Source organism: Nelumbo nucifera, chromosome 5, assembly GCF_055504915.1.
Source record: "Nelumbo nucifera cultivar China Antique chromosome 5, China Antique-T2T, whole genome shotgun sequence".
In the NCBI taxonomy this organism is placed as follows: Eukaryota; Viridiplantae; Streptophyta; class Magnoliopsida; order Proteales; family Nelumbonaceae; genus Nelumbo; species Nelumbo nucifera.
The window spans coordinates 47395235-47414608 of record NC_142653.1 but is presented as its reverse complement, the minus strand read 5'-3'; the positions used below and the strand labels follow the sequence as shown (position 1 = coordinate 47414608).

Sequence of the window (19374 nt, the reverse complement as noted above, 5' to 3'; positions counted from 1 at the left end):
ATGGCCAGAAAGACAGATAGTCAATGTCATTTCGCAACATTTATTCTCTATGTTATGTCATGGTTTTTTTTCTTGGGAACCCTAACTATGGCCTTAATACCATCCTGGTTCCTCTTGCGGTTGTTCCAGTTGGTGGTCATCAGCTTTCATTGGCTTCGATGTTTCTTGGATATTTATATGTCCAGATGGATGATATTATTCATTAAACCATGGACTCTAGGTATAAGTGTTGCTTATCATATGTGTTTTCCCCTTTTATGTTAATGTTCATTTGCAAGCACTTGTAGCTAAGCGTCACTCCTTAGTGATTGTCACAATTATCTGTTATTATCGCTACGTTAGAGGGTGATGGTTATGAGGATGTGTCACTGGACATTTGTCGTGGGATGAGGTGTCTCAATGCTAAGAGAGAGAAGTGGTTTGGCATTGGTGAGATAGAGTAGAAGTTTGCTTCTCTATAGAATTTTGTTTCTCGTCCATATGCTCAGCATATCTGCCCTGCCTTTCTACATTGGAGTGAGTGTTCCTGAGGGTAGCGATCAATAGTGTGTAGTGGATGTCGATAACCCTATCATTTGGACTGCTCGATTGTATCTTAGATCCCAGAGTGGCTAGAGAATCAACATATCTATTCTTGGCCTGATTCTGGTCTTCGTAGGTTATCTCCAAGTCTTTGGTCAATTTTTGGATCAATGTTCTATATGACAAGATTGTCAATTCTTTTACTATGGTGTGACCTCCCATTTGTCCAATTACTATCTTGGAATCTCCTATGAATTTTACTTTCTTTCCTTTGGAATCCCTTGCTATTGTTAGACCCATCACCGGTGCTTCATATTCTGTGATATTGTGGGAGTAGGGGAATTGCAATTTGAGGGAGTAGGCTGAAGTCTATCTGGTAGGCGAAAACAATATACCTCTGGTTCCTGTAGAGGAATTGGAACTACTGCCATCGAATGTTATAACCCATCCTGCCTTCTCTACTGCCGCGATGAGGGGGAGGTCTTTGAGTATCTCTTCAGAGATGGGGAAATCATCACTAGTAGGAAAAGCAACTAGGAGGTTTGCAACTGCTTGACACTTTATCACTCTAGTTTGGATGTATTCGATACTATACTCAATCAGCTTCATCATTCATTCGACCAATCTTCTAGAGAGTAGGGATCTATCAATGAAGTACCTGATTGGATCACACTTTTATGTAGTAAAGACTAATGCTAGACACTATTGTTCCATGTGTAAGTAGATGTTCTCTGTTGGTTTCAAAGTTCTACTCGCATAATAGATGGGCCACTCGACTTTTTCGTCATTCTCTTAGGCTGCCAAACAGCCTATGGCTTCTAAGTTAGATGTTATGTATATCCTGAATTCTCGACCACCATTTGGATGGGAAATGGTTAGGGCATTGGGTAGTGATCTCAACTACCAAATCATGATTCAGCCACTAGTGATAGCTACACCATCTTCTTCCATGCTTTCCCTTCTCGGGGTCGACTCCTGCTAGTGGTGGTTGTAGGTTGATTACAAGATCTTCCATGAGCTTGCTCATGATCGTCACTTCATTATTGGTGTAGGGGAATGGATGGGGTGTTGGCAATGGGCCATTTCATCATATTTGGTTGTCGTCAAGATAGTAATGCCCTTGGCTGGTTTCTTTAGTATTTCGGGGTCTATGATCGATGACATATTTCTCATTGTTAGTGTACTATAGCTCTGATGAAGCTAGCCATGATCCCAGGGTGGTGATAGTCTGTGCTATTCTCTCAATGCAATTTTAGAGTTGGTCGAATGTATCAATCTCGATGTTCTCGATCTCAATCCTACATTTTGGATCTGCGATCGATGACATATGTCTTGTTCTTAGCATACTGTAGCCCTAATGAAGCTAGCCGTGATTCCAGGGTGGTGACAATCTATGTTGTTCTCTCAACACATTTCTAGAGCTGATTGAATGTTTCAATCTTGATATTTTCTATCCCAATCCTACATGTTGGGTGCATCCCCTGGATGCATTGCTCCACGAAGCCCTTTTGTGTTGCATGCTCTTCGAAGACCAAGTTTGTCAGTTTTTGAAATCGTATGACATATGCCAATAGGTCTTCCCCAACACGTTGTTTCGTGTTGTGTAGGTCCACCATCGTCAACCTCTACATGAGGGTGAACCACTTAGATAAGAACTTCTTGGCTAACTCATCCCATGAGTCGATGCTCCCTGCTGTCAGGTTGACAAACCACGAGTATGTTGGCCTAGTCAAGGATTTAGAGAATTCTCGAACCTTTAGGTCTTCATCGAAAGAGAACACTCCTAGTGCATCTTCAAACTTGTTGGTGTGTTCCTGTGGGCTCCCCTTCTGCCCATCGTATTGTGGCCACTATTGCAAAGGAACATAACCAGAGGGATATGGCATCGTATTGTGGCCACTAGCAGGTGTGTTCCTGCTAGGGGTTTGCCATCTGTCTTATGAGATTTTTCTATGACGAAGTTTCCTTTTGTCAGAGGATTCTCATACTACATGTGTGTTACTTCCCTTAACAAGTTTGCTGTAGTGACATGGCACGGGTGGCATCAGAACTAATCTGACATGTTCCTGTTTGATCCTAATGGATGTCCTACTATTAGTGAATTTAGTTGATAGTGTTTTCATCCATTGCATTACTGTGATAGTTTTGAGCTCATCGCTGCTCTATGGCGAGCTATAGATCTGTTCTAGGTCTGCATCAGCTTGTGTGTCATCCTGGATGTTTTTGTGATTCCAATTTGGTATCTTCATTAAAATCACAGTGAGGATAGACAATATGTACTTATACTACTCATTAGGGTTGTTATTGGATCCATAAAATCAATTTGGACATATTGGACGAACCAACAATGGATGGACCAGCAAGACATATTGAATTGGATCACTCTAGAGTCCAGATTTAATCGTTCAAAGTATCTATTTGATCGAATTGAACCTAGTCCAATTGTAATAAGTTTATATTGGATTGGGTTGGATTGAGCTAATATATGGTTCATTGATAGAAGTTAAAAGTATGGGTGTCAATGGACTAGGTTTGAGTTAGAATTAATCTTAATTAAAACAAATTTGAACAGATTGGACGGTCTAAACATTGAATTAAACTGATCCAAAATTGTCCAAAATAATCATTGGATTGGATTGAACCTGCACCATTTATAATGAATTCACATTGGACTGGATCGGATTGGACCAAATCTACTCCAATTGACATCAGTATGCTTTTATTTAGAATAACTTCTTACAACAATGGTCTCATTAATTTACCTTCGTATGGTCACATTAGCCATCTGAATTTTTAATTTTCTCTTAATCTGAAAAATAAACAGCTTGTAATTTAAAAACATTAATTTGTATGCATAGAATTGGACGGATCAAATGCGAACAGGACATGTGAAAAAGAAAGCAGAAATTATGCATGCGGGGAGAACACCAACTGCTCTATCACCAACAGCAGCCTTGGATATAGTTGCCAATGCATGCAAGGCTATCATGGGAATCCTTACCTCCCCCATGGATGCCAAGGTATGACTTTGTTTTCATTAACTTTTGATGAAGAAAGCTTCACCGAATATATTTGCTCAATGGCTTATCCCGTAATGAGTTTATGGAAATTAATATATATTTTGTTGTGTATTGCTTTTATGCTTAATTTGTTCAACTTGAATGAAAAAAGGAAATTAAAATGAGAAATGTATTCCTTGTTTCCCTAACCTCCTCTTACTACATGGAGCTGACGATGACGATGATGACTCGATAACAGCAACTTTGGCAATGCCAGATACAAGGCCTGGCTGCCAAAGCAAATGTGGGAATGTTAGCATCCCATACCCGTTTGGCCTAGTGGGAGATGATCCAACCTGTTTCAAAAATGATGACTTCAAGTTATTCTGCAATACTGCCATCCTTCCTCCAAAATTGACGTTTTATGGCGATTATAAGGGAGATGACCATACCATTCTCCATATATCACTTGATGCTCATCAACTAACGACTTCCATTCTGGGAAGTGTCCAATGTTACATGGGTGCAGATGAAGACATGGTGGATTATGAAATTAGTTATTCTTTTCCAAACACATACAGGCTCTCCAATACCAGAAACAGATTCATGGCAGTCGGTTGCGACATGTATGGCGCATTGTTTGATTACGGGGGCTATGTGTTCTATGTGGATTGTCGATCATCATGCTTGAACGATACAAAAGTGACAGCTGGTTCATCTTGCGGTGGTTTTGGTTGCTGCCAGACAACCATACCAAACGATCTTGCTGATTTTGTTGCATACATATGGAGCCGTAACAAATTCGAATACACATGGAACATTAGTAGATGTGGGTTGGCTGTTCTTATGTCCGACGCCCAGGATTCATTTGACTCACAAGTTTCACATCTCTGGGACATAAGAAACAATGTCGAATACCTTCTTAACGTTGGGATAAGAACTTCCATAGTACTGGACTGGGCAATTCGAAACCAGAGTTGCGAGGAAGCACAAAGAGACGTGGCTGGGTATGCCTGTGGGAGTAACACCTATTGCACCTACTCCTCAAATGGCGCTGGATATCTTTGCAATTGCCTGCCAGGTTATCAAGGGAATCCCTATCTACACGATGGATGCCGAGGTATGGTATTAAGTTCAAAGAATTTTTCTTCTTTTACTTTAAAATTCAAATACAAATATTAAAATTATGAAAGTAGCATGATAAATGCCTTGCTGTTTTGTGTCACATGGAACGGGTTCTATACGGGTTTTGTTCGACCTAAACCCGATCCTATGCGCAATAACACGACTTGACTAGTTGGAATAGGTTCACCAAACCCGACCTGACCCATCCAAATAATAATATATACCAGCATTATTTTTGGGTACGTAGTGGTAGACGGGTCAATTGCTGCCAAGAGCAAGACATGTGAGAAGGCATCTATCAACTATGCATGCGGGAAGAACACCGACTGCTCCAACTCTACCAACAATCGTGGATACATCTGTCATTGTATGGAAGGTTATCATGGGAATCCTTATCTCTCCAACGGATGCCAAGGTATGTTGTCATTTCTAACAATTCCAATGGATGCAAAGCCTTAAAATTTATTTAAACAACACATTGCTTAAAGACCCCCTGTGACCCTCTCTTCAGAGACATATAACTGTAAATGTACAACCTAGACACATTTGTTGACTAATCAACCATTACCATTAGTCTCCAGATACTCTTGAAATGCCTACCCACCAAATTTCACTTCAATATTCCCTCATTTAATCTTCAATCAAACCAAGATTTAAATTCTGGGTTCCCTTTTTTCTCAATAAAATCTATCATCAAATGTTTACCATCCAAATGCTTTTAGGTGAATTTGATGCCACTATTGGATTCAAAATCCCCACAAACATGGACCTTCCAAATTTCACTCAAAAACCTCTCCATTTACCCCTCTTACTAAAATGACTCCATTTCAAGCATTTTAATTTACTTGGCTAGTTGAGACTGCATTATGCTTCCTTCAAACTAGTGTCCACTAGACCTCATCCCAAAAAAACACCTCAACCTTAGATTTGGAATCTTAGGACTCCCCTTTTGATAAGGAATTTCTCTATGCTCAAAGTCCCCAAAATTCCCTTTTCTTTTTCACTTAAATCCCAAAATGCCCCTACTTTTTTTGAACTATTCTAACCTTACGCCTAAACCCTTGAGATGAAATGACTAATTGTGAGTATTAGAACTACAACAACACGGATAGGAGAGGAAAGGGGGTATGCACCACTTTCTTATTTCAATAGATGGAGTCTACATGGGTGAGACCTCAATGTTAAAGTAAATGTAAATGGTCATTTAAAATGAGGAATAGAGAACTACAACAATTGACAAGTATTGCCAAACAAAACAAAGAAGAAACCACTTTCTTATTGTAGTATTGCCAAACTACAATAATGTCGCTCGATCCTAGGTGGTGCAAGAATCGAGGTCATAGTCAGATAATCCTTGCTAACTGGGCGGAGCCAAGGTAGAAGGATGAAACCATGTTCCAAGATCTAAAATCAAGAAAGGAATTAGAGGCCCGAGGAGTTATCCCTGGGTAGACACTTTGACACTCAAGTTAGTAGAAAGCAGTGGGTTGTCAGGCCAGGTAGTTAGGGAATGGTGTTCGTTCGAGCAGAGCAACAGTATGGGAATTAAGAGTTGGATCCTTTACCTTGAGCAGGAGGTACATTTTTATAGTCTAAGATCCGTGTCTTGGTCAAATGAGGCTCTTAGGGTTATCGGGATGAGGTTAACCACTTGAAGTCAAAATTTAGAATACAAACACCACCCCCCCGTTCCAAAGTCGAGGAGAAAAGTGTTCGGCCTCGGCGTGGCATGGAAGAGTTCTTTAGTCTTTGGTTGAGGAACTTAAAGTCAAAATTCAGAATACGAACACCACTCCCCCATTTCTGAAGTCGATGAGTGAATTGCTCGGCCTCAACGTGGCATGCTAGAGTTCTTCGGTCTTCGAATGAGAAAGTTGAAGTCGAAATTCAGTTGGGCACTCAATTTGGGATGCATGACTCGAGGTTGGGCTGGCTTTCCTGGTTGGATCAGTTGGTTCAACGCAGATCCCTTCTCTGCAAAAGGTTGTTAGAGGCATTGTTTCACTTCTCGAGGCTTTATGTGTGCAAAGGGCATAAATTCTTATTCATTTCCCAATCTTATCACAGCAGCACTTCATCTTTTTCATTGATCTTGTCTTGATCTAGACTGTTAAGAACCCTTAAATGGGGGGAAGAGCATTTCCCTTTCGTCATTTGCAAAAGAAGTCATTTGTAGAGCTCGATGAGGAGTAGTCTTTGGTGCTCGGTGTTTGCTTCAATTCTACGGCCTTCCATTCTTATTGCTAGGTAGGATGTCTTCCTCATCCTTTTGATCCTTTTCATCTTCCTCTAATTTGTCTTCTGAGTATAGTGCTTCCTCTTCTAAGTTTGAGTTGGGGTCTTACACCGAGGCTACTGAGCTTCATGCTTCTGAGGTTGAGGGCCAGGGGGCTGAGGCCAAAGACTTCAAGGGGTTAGATTCTGAGAGGTTTACTGAGCCGAGGAAGCTAAGGTGGGGCTGTCATCTATTGAGGTCAATCTTCCTATGCGGAGGGGTCACCGAATTGGGACCACCCCATTATGTTTAAACCTTTGGGATATGGCTTGGATTCGAGCTCTGTACTACATTCTTGAGGAGTATGACCTCAAGTGTCTGAAGGCTGGTGAGGGGCCCACACATGCTTGGTCGGACGAGCTTTATGTGTATGAGAAGAGTTTAGAGTCTGGGCTAAGGTTCCCGTTGCATGAGGGAATAGTCGGGGTGTTTGAGTGGTACCGAGTGCTACCAGCGCATTTGATGTCGAACTCCTTTAGATTCTTGATTGGCCTCATCTCCTACTATTCTGTCCTTGATGTTGAGCTTACCTTGGGGATGGTTTCCTACTTCCTTCAACTGAAACACCACCAGCAGGGGTACCACTACTTCTTGGTGAGGCAGCACATCAAGGTGTTGGTCAGGACCTCATCCTCTGTAAAGCACTGGAAGGAGATGTTCTTCTTTGTGTGTTGTCCTAGAGGTTCGCCTCTCCTGACTGTGCTCCAAGAGCCAAGGACTAAGGCATTGCAGCTTGCATTGGCCCGGCTTATTGAGGAATAGAGGGCAGCGATAGGTATGATTGAGGAGATTGACGTGATGCGCTACATGTCTTTCTCGATGTTGATCCATGCCAGGCTAATGAGTGAGGAGGCTGGTTTGTTTTGTCGCTTCAATTCTTTATCTATCAAACTCTTCTTTTCCGAGCATACGACTTGTACTGGTTAGGTGCTTATTTAGGTGTAGGTGAGGATGCTGTTGCTCAGTTCAAGGGCTCGAAGGAGTACTAGTATGTGATCGACAACTTTGTTGTGCATTCCTTTGAGATGGGATTCAATCTCTTTCGGAACAGGGTGTTATACCATTTCCCCAACATCGCTGAGGTTGCATCGGGCTGGGGCCCTTACGATGCTACCACTCCTCCTATAGAGGATAACACTACAGCCATGGACATGCCTGAGGAGAATGAAGAGGCCGACTGCCCTGCCAAGTATTGAAATGCCTGTTGGTTGCTGCTGCTGATACTAGTCTGAGTTCATGTCTTGTTCTACTCCACTTTTGTTGCTACAGTGTTGACCATTCTTTTTCTTCTTTTCTTGTAGAAACAACTCAACATGCTAAGCCTAGAATTATGTACAAATCTTTGCTAATTAATGGACGTATGTGATGTAATCGGTTCTGGTCACGTACCATTTTTTTATTTTTTGTTAAGTACCTCGTCATTTGACCTGCTCCCAGGAGAGGATGGTAGAGCTCCCTGGTGGCGAACTGCCTGGGGGAGAGCTATGTCGAGCTCCCTGATGGCGAACTACCTAGGGGAGAGCTATGCCGAGCACCCTGATGGCAAACTGCTTGGGGGAGAGCTATGCCGAGCTGGGGAGAGCTATGTTGAGCTCCCTGATGGCGAACTGCCTGACTCGTCATTTGACCTGCTCCTAGGCAGCCTGTAACTCAGAGGATGGTGGAGCTCTCTAGTGTAGCGCAACCCGACTGCCCTCTACATGAGGTGATCTCCTCTCCTTTGTAGGCAGCGGGAGCTAAGAGACCTGCGAAAACTCCATCTTTTCCTCCTCTTTGTAGGTGGGGGGAGCTGAGGGACCTGCGAGAACTGAATCAGAGGGCCCGGGGGTATTTACTCGGTGAGGACTCTCCGATGCTTAAGTTAGCACTCTGATTGTAGAGATCTTGAAGAGAGATGAGAGAGCTAGAGAGCAGGGATTACCTTCATTTCCTTTCTCTCTCCCCTGTCTTTGGGGGCCGGAGTCCTTATATAGCGGTGTCCTGTCAAATCAGGCGTAACGCCTCTATCAAGTCAGTCATAACCGCCTCTATCTCTTTGTCGCAGCCGTTACTGCCAGGGCTGAGGTGGCGGGTGCAGGCAGCTGTTGCAGAGTACAGCTTTGCCAGGCAAGGGACAGCTCTCAGGGCTGGCAGGCACGACACCGCCTGGCGAGAGACGCGGGCGCAGGTCTCCGGATTTGTCAGGTACGATTGTCAGCCAGGAGATCTTCCTGTGATATGACGAACTACTCTTCTGTACCGAGCTACCCTGCGAGTGGCGAGCTGTGGGGGAGAGCTATGCCGAGCTCCCCGAGCTATGTCGAGCTGCTTGTACCGAGCTCTGTCGAGCTGCCTGTGGCGAGCTGTGGCAAGCTCTGTCGAGTTGCCTATGGTGAGCTATGCTGAGCTGTCTGTAAGTGGCAAGCTCTGTCGAGCTTCCCGAGCTGCCTAGTTGTCAAGAGGCTGCACTTGGTTGGCATGAGGTGCCAGGTGTCACAATTTCACTAGAGGGCCAAATCCGCCCTCATTAGTTTGCTTTTTGGTCCTGAGCTTGTGTGCTACCCTTTTTCTCTTTCTTTTTAAGGTGCAGGCCTTGGTCTTACCATGGTCGAGGTCAGGAGTGGTTGAGATCTTTTGTCTTCGGCTTGCTTGTCTGAAGTGTCTTCCGAGGTCTCATCTCATTGATGCTTAGTTACTAATCTCAGGAGCTTTCGACTCTTTGTGGACTAGCCATTCCTCAACTAGCTCTGGGAAGTGGGGACTAATAAAAGTAATTGAGAAGAGAATTTAAGAGAGATATATTTTAGGTAATTGGGATGGAAAGAGGTTTAGAGAGAGATATTTTAGGTAATTGGAAAGTGGGTTCTAATAAAAGTAAGGCTCCTTAGTGATGTGACTTAATGTAAAGGATAGGGAGGGATAATGAAGAGAGAGAGAGATAGAGTTAAGGAGGAGGCGGGAAAGGGGAATGAGAAAGGAAGGCTCCTTGTGGGGGGTTGATTTGAACTCACATAAGATCAGTATTAAATCCTTTTCAAAATTATATAAAAAATCCTTTTTAAACTGGAAAGAAAACAGAAATATGCTTTAAATATGATTTTCAATACCGGACCGGATTGAACGGTTGGAACGAAAAAACCGGGAACTGGTCACCTGACCTGACTGGCTCTGTTTTCCCCCAAGACCGCTTTTTTCTCTACAACCGTTGATTTAAGTCAGCAAACCATTGAACCGGCTAGTTAATTGTTTGAACCGTTCGAATGGTTTTGACCATTTTCTAATTTCTTTAATTTTTAAAATTATTTGTGTCAGAAGGAACCGGCCTCAGACCATTCAAACCGGTAACCGGACCCCTAACCGGTTCGGTTTTAAAAACCAAGGCTTTAACCGTATTCCTTTACCTTGTCTTATAACAACTTGTGATGATGACAATTGCAACAGTCATTCCAACATCTCCAGAGACAAAGCTAGGTTGTCAAAGCAAATGCGGAAATGTCAGCATTCCGTACCCGTTTGGCCTCGTTGGAGACGATCCAACCTGTTACAGAGATGAATTGAAATTGTTTTGCAACACAGCCGCTGACCCTCCGAAACTGATGATGTATGGCCGCCCTGATTATGCTGAATATGGTGATGAGATTGTTTTAAACATATCACTGCAAGGTGAATTAACTTTCTCCTACTGGGCTGCTGTCGATTGCGATATGGGGGAGAAAACTTTCAACTACAGAACCGAAATTCCGAAGGCATATAGATTATCCAACTCCCGGAACAAACTTACGGCTATTGGTTGTAACACACATGGCGTCATGGCTGATTATTACCACCTAGAGTCGTCCGCCGAATGCGTTTCATTTTGTGGCTATGACATGGAGGTGACAAATGTACATTGTAATGGCACCGGATGCTGCCAGAAGGAGATACCTGTCGATCTTGATTCATTTGATATATCAGTTGACATTTACAAGAATGAATCTACAACAGCCTACACTTGGAATATGAGCAAATGCAGCATGGCCTTTCTGTCTGACAAAGACTGGTTTAACTCAAGTGCTTCTAATATATGGAATTCAAGAAATAAAGTGGACTACCTCGTAAACGTTGGGTTCAGAACTCCAATAGTACTTGACTGGGCAATTCGAAGCAATACTTCTTGCGAGGAAGCACAACAAGTGACCAGCACCGACTATGCTTGCGGGGACAACACCAATTGCATAAACTCCATAAATGGTCCGGGTTATCTTTGCCAGTGTAAGCAAGGTTTTCAAGGGAATCCTTATCTCCCCAACGGCTGCCAAGGTACGGATTCATTGTATTCTTTTTTTATTCGTCAGTATTTATATTTAGATATAGAGACAAGTTACAACCTTAGGATCAATTGTCGGGTCGGATTTCAGCTTGGCTTAGGCTTGAACTACCACTGGCCTAGCCCAAAATTACATACACGAATCATAAATTTACAACACTTAAATATTTGAGCTAATGCTTTGTTTATTATCGTTCTTTTGCCAGATGTAAACGAATGTGATGATCCAAAAGGAAATCCTTGCATAGGAACTTGCAATAATACAATTGGATCATACAATTGCCCATGTCCAAAGGGTACGCATGGTGATGGTAGGAAAGATGGGCAAGGTTGCAAGAAAGCTTTCCCTGTAATTAAGGTCATCCTAGGTAATGTTCTTGTCCTTATGCAATTTTCTGCAGGCATGCAGTAGCAAATTTCTCGCTTCTATAGTTACAATTTGAACTTTGAACACACAACACCACCTCAAGTTCAGTTAACATGAACAATGGATTTCTCAATATTGATATCCAGCTAATCCCTACAATATACAGACCATAAAACAATCTCCCCACCCCAGAAGCTAAACACAAAAACCCAAGAACAATGGATTAGTTTTTCTTTTCATAAAAAAGGTCATTTTATTAGTCAACTTATGAGATGTTGTTCCTTGAGAAAATTACAACATATATAACAGTGGTTATTCAGTCATTAACTAATGATTGATATATATATTCTATGCAGGTATAAGCTTTGGCATCTTCTTGTTACTCATCTGTATTTCTTGGCTGTACTTGATCATAAGGAAAAGAAAGCTCATGAGATTGAAAGAGAAATACTTTGAGCAAAATGGTGGCTTCCTTTTACAACAACAATTATCTAATGGAGGTTCAAATCTCTTAAAAATCTTCTCAACCGAAGAGTTAAAGTTGGCAACCAATAATTATAATGAAGAGTGCGTCATAGGCCAAGGTGGACAAGGTACGGTTTACAAAGGCATTTTACCTAATCATCAAGCTGTTGCCATTAAAATGTCTAGAATAATGGATGCTAGTCAAATGGAGCAATTCATAAATGAGGTTGTCATTTTAACTCAAATTAATCACCGCAACGTGGTAAAACTCTTGGGGTGTTGTTTAGAGACTGAAGTACCTTTGTTGGTTTATGAATATATCTCCAATGGAACCCTTTTTCACCATATTCATCAAAACAATGGCATTTTGCTTTCGTGGGAAGATCGATTGAGGATTGCAACAGAAACAGCTAGCGCATTTGCCTATCTTCACTCCAAAGTCTCTATACCAATTATTCATAGGGACATCAAATCCACAAATATATTATTAGATGAAAAATATATTGCAAAAATTTCTGATTTTGGAGTTTCCAAGTTACTTCCTACGGATCAATCTCAAATAACCACATTGGTTCAAGGGACATTGGGATATTTGGACCCAGAATATTTCCACACAAGTCAATTGACAGAGAAAAGTGATGTTTATAGCTTTGGAGTGGTTCTTGTAGAGCTCTTAACAGGTAAAAAACCTGTGTCTTTTGAAAGACCACCAGAACAAAGAAACTTGGCTACATATTTCATTTCATCAATGAATGAAAATCGTCTTTTTGAACTAATTGAAGATCGATTTGTGGATGAGAAAAATGTTGACGAACTTTGTGTGGTTGCTAAGATTGCAAAAAGATGCCTCAGTCTAAAAGGTGAAGAAAGGCCCACTATGGAAGAAGTTGCAATGGAGCTACAAAACTTGAAAAGATTGAGAAAACAACCATGGGTTCAACCGATAGAAGAAGAGAGTGTGAGCTTATTATCTGAACCTTCAGAATTCTATCATGTTGGTGATACATCTGAGCAGTCTTCTTTGCAAAGAGATACGATATTGTCCATGAATTTCCCTCGTTGAGCAATAATGTAGGACATCCCTTAGGTCTAATGTTCTTTTCCTATCATTATAGCAATATTGAAATAAGGATTTGATCATCTCCATTAAACTATTTATATATTTTATTAGTAGATTTCCATCATCTTATGTATGAGATCCAGTGAATGTAAAAAAGCACATTGAAAATAATGCTTTACTTTCTTCTATGAAAAATAAGATTTCATTTCATGTTGTACCAACTATAAAATCTTAAGAAGCTGATTACAAGAGAATTCTTTCATGTTTGAGTATCTAGAAGCAAACACTTTTTGCAAGAAAATGCAGTAAAGCTTACTTTTGTATCTAATCCACTCTCTAATGACAAAATGATCCATTGTTTGGTACAATATGGTTAAATTATAAGTTGACAAGCATGAGAACATGGATTCAACCAGCCATACTTTGCATGACACATAATAAGATGTTCCTCTTTCCTTCTATTATTGGTTTTCGTTTTCTCTTTCATTTGTTTCTCCTCAATGTTGGATGTGAGGGGATAATGTTAGAGAACAAAAACATATTGGGGACCATGTCTAACTGCGAAGTTGTTAAAAATGAGTTGGTTTTAGCTTTTAAGCTATTTTCTTAAAACTAAAGTTATTATATGGTTAACGGTTTGGGCCGGTAGACGGATTTAGGTGAATCCATTTAACTTTATTTAAATAGGCCATTAATGAATTGACGAATTAGATAGGTTATATTGAAACTCAACCCAAACCCAAACCCACCCAATTGCCACCCCTACGTTAATCACCATAGGAGAGGAGAATTAGGTAATGGTGCTGAGCTACCAGAATTAGAGGCGGTTGATCAAGTGTCAAAAACTGGGGGTTTATTTTTAACAAAGTCGAGTAGGAAGCCATGCATTCGTCAAGCACAGCCCAAATGGAGAACCAAAGTAACCTTCGAAAACCAAAAACACCAAGTTCAAATGTGATCAACTCAGTGAACTGAACCCAATCATAATTATCATTGTTTTACGAAAAGAATGTAAAAACACCATGTAGCCAACTTATGCCGAAACCTATACCATTGTTTTCTCTTTAAAACTTTCCACTTAAAATAATATAATTCTAGCAAGGACCTGTGGGATTCATGGGATTTGTCAAGGGAAAGTGTAACAACAAGCATCAATAACCATTACAAGGAAGGAATGCAATATTGTTTAAAATAATTCATCTTTATTTTACTAATTTGTTACAAAAATAGTTTAGTAATTTGTGTTAATTATATTAATAATTTTTAACAAAAGTAGTTAGCTACTACTAATTATTTAATAAAATAATTAATTTTTCATATTAACTGTTCATGTTTTATTTTATTTACTATACTATATTAATGATTAAATTTTACAATTTTTTGTAAATGTTACTTAAATATTAGTAAATATATAAAATTTGGTTGTAGTCATAATTAAATTAATCTATATATTACCATTTTTAGTCATAATTAAATTAATCCAAGCCTGAGCTCAAGTTTTAAGACTTCGGGTTGGGCTTTGGTTGATCCTCGACTTGACCCTTCACCTAACTTGCACCCCTAAGAGCAATGTGACATTTGTAATTAGACTGAACCAAACCGAGTACAATCCAAGCATGCATTATTTTTGGGTTTTCTTACTACTTAGATAAAAATTATTAAGATTGAAGCTGAATGGCTATGGGGATGGGCTACCCACATTGTATAGCCTAATGAACCAAAAAAACAAAAAAGATCTCAGGCCAAATCATTATAGTGTATTAATAGTTTTTAAGGTTTCCTAGCCCAGCCTAGCCCACACCCCCAAGCATAATAATGTTTGTTTAGGCTTGGGATAGGTACCGGATTGCCTATGTTAACTAAGTTATGATTCTTTTACAAATTAAAATTTCTACGTAATTTTAGTTTATTATAAAAATATATAAAATTTCTAATCTATATATTTATATGAAACTTGTTATCTAAATATATATGTATATAACTAAGGTTCAAAATATTGATAAATATCAGGCTATATCGATTGATACGTATCGTATCGAGGTTGGGTCGACAAGTGGTTCAGAAGATAGATTGCCCTTAAACCAGCCCCTATGAACCATATTTGAAAAAAAAAATAACAAAAAAAAGAGTACCGATACAGTGTATACACACTATCGACATATCACCCTGTATCAATATTTTGAACCTCATATATAACTTCCAGGTTGAGCTTAGAGGTTGCTTAGCTTGGACCAACCTAGTAGGGCCATTAATAGACTCCAAAAGTCTGATACCTGATTTGACTCTAAATCTGAAAATCCTGGATTTGGATGTTAGAACTAGTATGTAATTAATAATTGGATCAAATGTGGATTTAACATCATTCGGTCTGCCTAAAATCCCTGTTCAATAAAAATTATTATTTTATGTATATATGTAGTATAATTATGTATACATAAAGATATTATGTACAATTATATAAATTTATAATTGATAAATTTAATATTTTATATTTATATACATTTATTATACATATACACTTTAAAATAATTAACATTTTAAAACTTTTTTTGTCATTTTAAACACAATAAAATGGTTGTAGATTAAATTTGCATTTGATCCCAAATCTAACATAATAATTAGATGTAGATGTGGAGATGGAGATTTCATAATTGAATGTGGATGTGGGTCCACTAGGATCCGATCTAAATTTGATCAATTTAAAGCACTACTACCTACAATATTTGTGGGCTAGGTGGAAATCTATGCTAGACCTAGCTCAGAAGAAAATAATTGCTTGAGCATAAAAATTTATAGGTCTAGCTAGGTTAGGCTAAATTATAAACTATTATCCCTAAGTAGAGGAGCCTTATGATATTTCTAATCGTGCCATTATTAGATTTATTTTTTAATTAAATTTTAAAATTTTTATTTGGAATGCAAATGGTTTGTTTTATTACTTTTAATAAATTTTATAGTTATTATTATTATTATTATTATTATTATTATTATTATTATTATTATTATTATTATTATTATTATTATTATTACTTATCCTATTATTTTTACTTTTCCCCTTTTCTTTTTTCATTTTAACAAAATTATACAATTAGCTTCAAAAAAATTATTTTTAATTGTCTTATTAATATTAATTATTTTAAATATAATTCAACGCACTTGAATTTTTAATTTGTGAACTACTGACTTTTATTAATTTCTTAATTTTTAATAGTTCCTAGATAAAAGCTTAGTAAAATTTAATATTTTAATAATTTTAGTATGTTTTATTAAATTTAGTTTTTAGGCTTAAATTATAATTTTATGACAATTAACCAATTAAATAAAATTTGAATATAAAACAAATAAATGAGATTTGTATGAGAGTAGAATTTGTGGACGTGATGTGGACCTGGCCTGAGTTGGATTGAAATAATCACCCCTGAGCAAATTTCTTTTGGTTTATTAGATTAATGAGGATAGGTGAGAAAATAAAATATAAAAGGCGTATCGGCTTGTATCGATTTTTTTTTGTTTTTTTTTTCCGAATCTAATTCAAAGGGGCCGGTATAAGGCTAGTCTACCCCCTAAAAGACTCGCCGACCCGAAACACCCCCTATATGGGAGAATCCAAAAGGCCTCGTTACAATATGTATCGGTGGTACGACTTGATACGTATCGATATTTTGAACCTTGCTCTTAAATACATCAAAAGTTTTGTTTTAATAATGGGTTTAGGTGTTTTTAGGAGCGAGCTGCAAGAGTTCAAGTATTCAATGATTGTCTCAAATTTTTCTATCTTAGAGGAGGGCACTTGGGAATGCGAAGTTTTCCTCAAGTGTTGTTTGATCAATGTGGTTTGCAATTCAGTGCAAAAGTGGATGAGGTTAAATGTTGGTCTGCCCTCTGTTGGCATCTCAACTTGAAGCCAAAAGTCAAAAATACGTTATTTTCCCTATTTCAGATTTAACGTTAATGTGGAAGCAGACTCCAAATGCCCAAATTTCATTAAGTGGACATTTTGAGTTACCCCCCCCCCCATATCTCTTTTGCTCTCCATCTCTCTTTGTAGTTAACCAAACATAGGATCCCATTCTCAACTCTCCCTTTCTCTAAGTCTCAACTACATCCCCTCCATCATATTCGGAAGGTGGTTTTTAAATGTTGAATCTCAACTAGCCATCTACCACTAGACTCAATATATTGAATTTATACATGGGAGAAGAGGCTCAATTGAAATATATCTTTGATTAAATCAGTATAAATTGGGCACGAGTTTTAGTACAAAACCTACACAGATATAGTATTGACATTTTTTCCACTGTTTCACCTAGTTGAGAATTTGATATGCTTGAATTTAAAAACTCTAGGGCTTGTAATGGTGGGGAACGAATATAATTCCACCCTCAGGGCATGGGTTTCCAACAACACCACAACAGCAGCAGCAGTAGCAGCAACAATGTCATCTCTCAAAGAATGGGACCCATGACTCGATCTCACTCCACCAAGCCAAAAACCCATCACATGATTGACTTCTAACTCAACTTCCCAAGATCGGAGAGCCCAAACAGCACTATTTTGATTTATTGACCTCCTATTTGGGAATTCCAATACTATATATCAAATTATTGGGATATGGAGGAGAGTGGAGTTGTTAGAACTTGGGATGTGAGAGAGAGTAAACTAGGTAAGATAGAGTTGTAGCAAATGGCAAAGGCTCAAGATGTTGGAAAAATGGGAACTTGTATTGGCTTGTCCTCAAATGTAGAAGCTTAGTCCTATTTAAATTGGAGCCAAGTCAATGGAGCAAAAGCCAACTGGCATTCTATATAGTTTCTTTACATTTTCTAGAGGCTTGGAGATTTAATTTCTAGTCATACCTAATAATTAGTTCTAGAAGTTTGAATTTCTGGAAAACATCTAGAAAGTGGATTATTTTTTTAACACTCCTCCTTAATACACTTTCTTGTAACTCCTAATTTCTCTTGTAACAACTCAAACTTTGAACAAAGTAATGCCTTTGTGAAAATTTCTACTAATTATTCTTCAAAGCTGCAGTGCTTGAGCTCAATTTCTCATTTGCTAGTTGTCTCTCGTAAGAAGTGGTACTTGATTGCAATGTGTTTTGTTCTGCTATGGTATACTGAATTTTTGCCATTGCTATAGCAAACTTGTTGTCACAATAGATCATTGTCGGTTCCTTTTGCCTTTCACCCATGTCTTCGAGTATTCTTCCTAGCCATATAGCTTGACTTGTTGCTACCGCTGCTATGTATTCAGCTTCTTCGGATGATTGTGCTAATGTGTCTTGCTTCTTTGATACCCATGAGAATATTCCAGAACCTTGTGAGAAGGCATAGCCTGAGGTACTCTTCATTTGGATTTGTACCAAATGAAGTATTCTTTTATGCCCTCCAAGTATCTTAGTATCCTTTTTGCTGCTTCATAGTGAGCTTGACTTGGGCTTTGCATAAACCTTGAGAGTAGACTTGTTGCATACATAATGCCTGGCCATTTAGTTGTGAGGAGTAAACTCCCAGAAGACTTCTATAGATTGAGGCACCAACCTTCTTTGAACTATCTTCTTTCTTGAACATCTCGTTTGTAATGAGTGGTGTAGTGACCATCTTGCATCCTTGCATCTTGAACTTCTTCAGTAGGTTCTCGATATATTTCTTTTGTGATATAAAGATACCTTCTTGATTGATCTCAATGCCAATAAAGTAATGAGATCACTCATCTCAAATGTCTTCATCATATCTTTTTTGAACACCTTGATCATTGTCTCATCGTTTCATGTATAGATGAGATCATCTACGTATAGAGAAATAATGAGAGTGTTATATTTACCTTGGGTCTTGATGTATAGAGTAGGCTTACTTTGACTCCTAATCCTTGATTGATGAAGTAACTATCAATCTGATTGTTCTATGCTCGTTGTGCTTGCTTTAGACCATAGAGAGCTTTCTTCAATCTTAGTACCTTGTCTTCTCGTCCTTTTACTATCAACCCTTGAAGTTGCTCTACATATATTTCTTCCTAGAGCACTTCATTAAGAAACGCCGACTTAACATCAATTTGATAGATCTTCCACTTCTTTTGTGATGCTAATGCTACTAGTGTTCTTATAGTGTCTAAGTGTGCCACCGAGCAAAGGTTTCATTGTAATCTGTCCCAAGCAATTGTACATAGCCTTTAGTGACTAGTCTCGCTTTGTGCTTTTGTATTAAGCCATTAGGGTTGAGCTAAGACCCACTTAACTTCAATCACTTCTTTGTCTTGAGGACGACCCACTAATTC

The 19374-nt window shown here is 38.9% G+C and overlaps 1 protein-coding gene across 1 annotated transcript; it reads left to right on the top strand.

Moving 5' to 3' along the window:
* The first annotated feature begins 10363 nt into the window (after positions 1-10363).
* LOC148791535 (putative wall-associated receptor kinase-like 16) lies at positions 10364-13249 on the top strand. The gene is made up of 3 exons (XM_088887289.1): positions 10364-11199; positions 11413-11574; positions 11930-13249. Exons 1-3 carry the CDS (start codon positions 10497-10499, stop codon positions 13099-13101), a joined length of 2037 nt encoding a protein of 678 aa, XP_088743415.1. The 5' UTR covers positions 10364-10496; the 3' UTR covers positions 13102-13249.
* The last annotated feature ends 6125 nt before the right edge of the window (positions 13250-19374 follow it).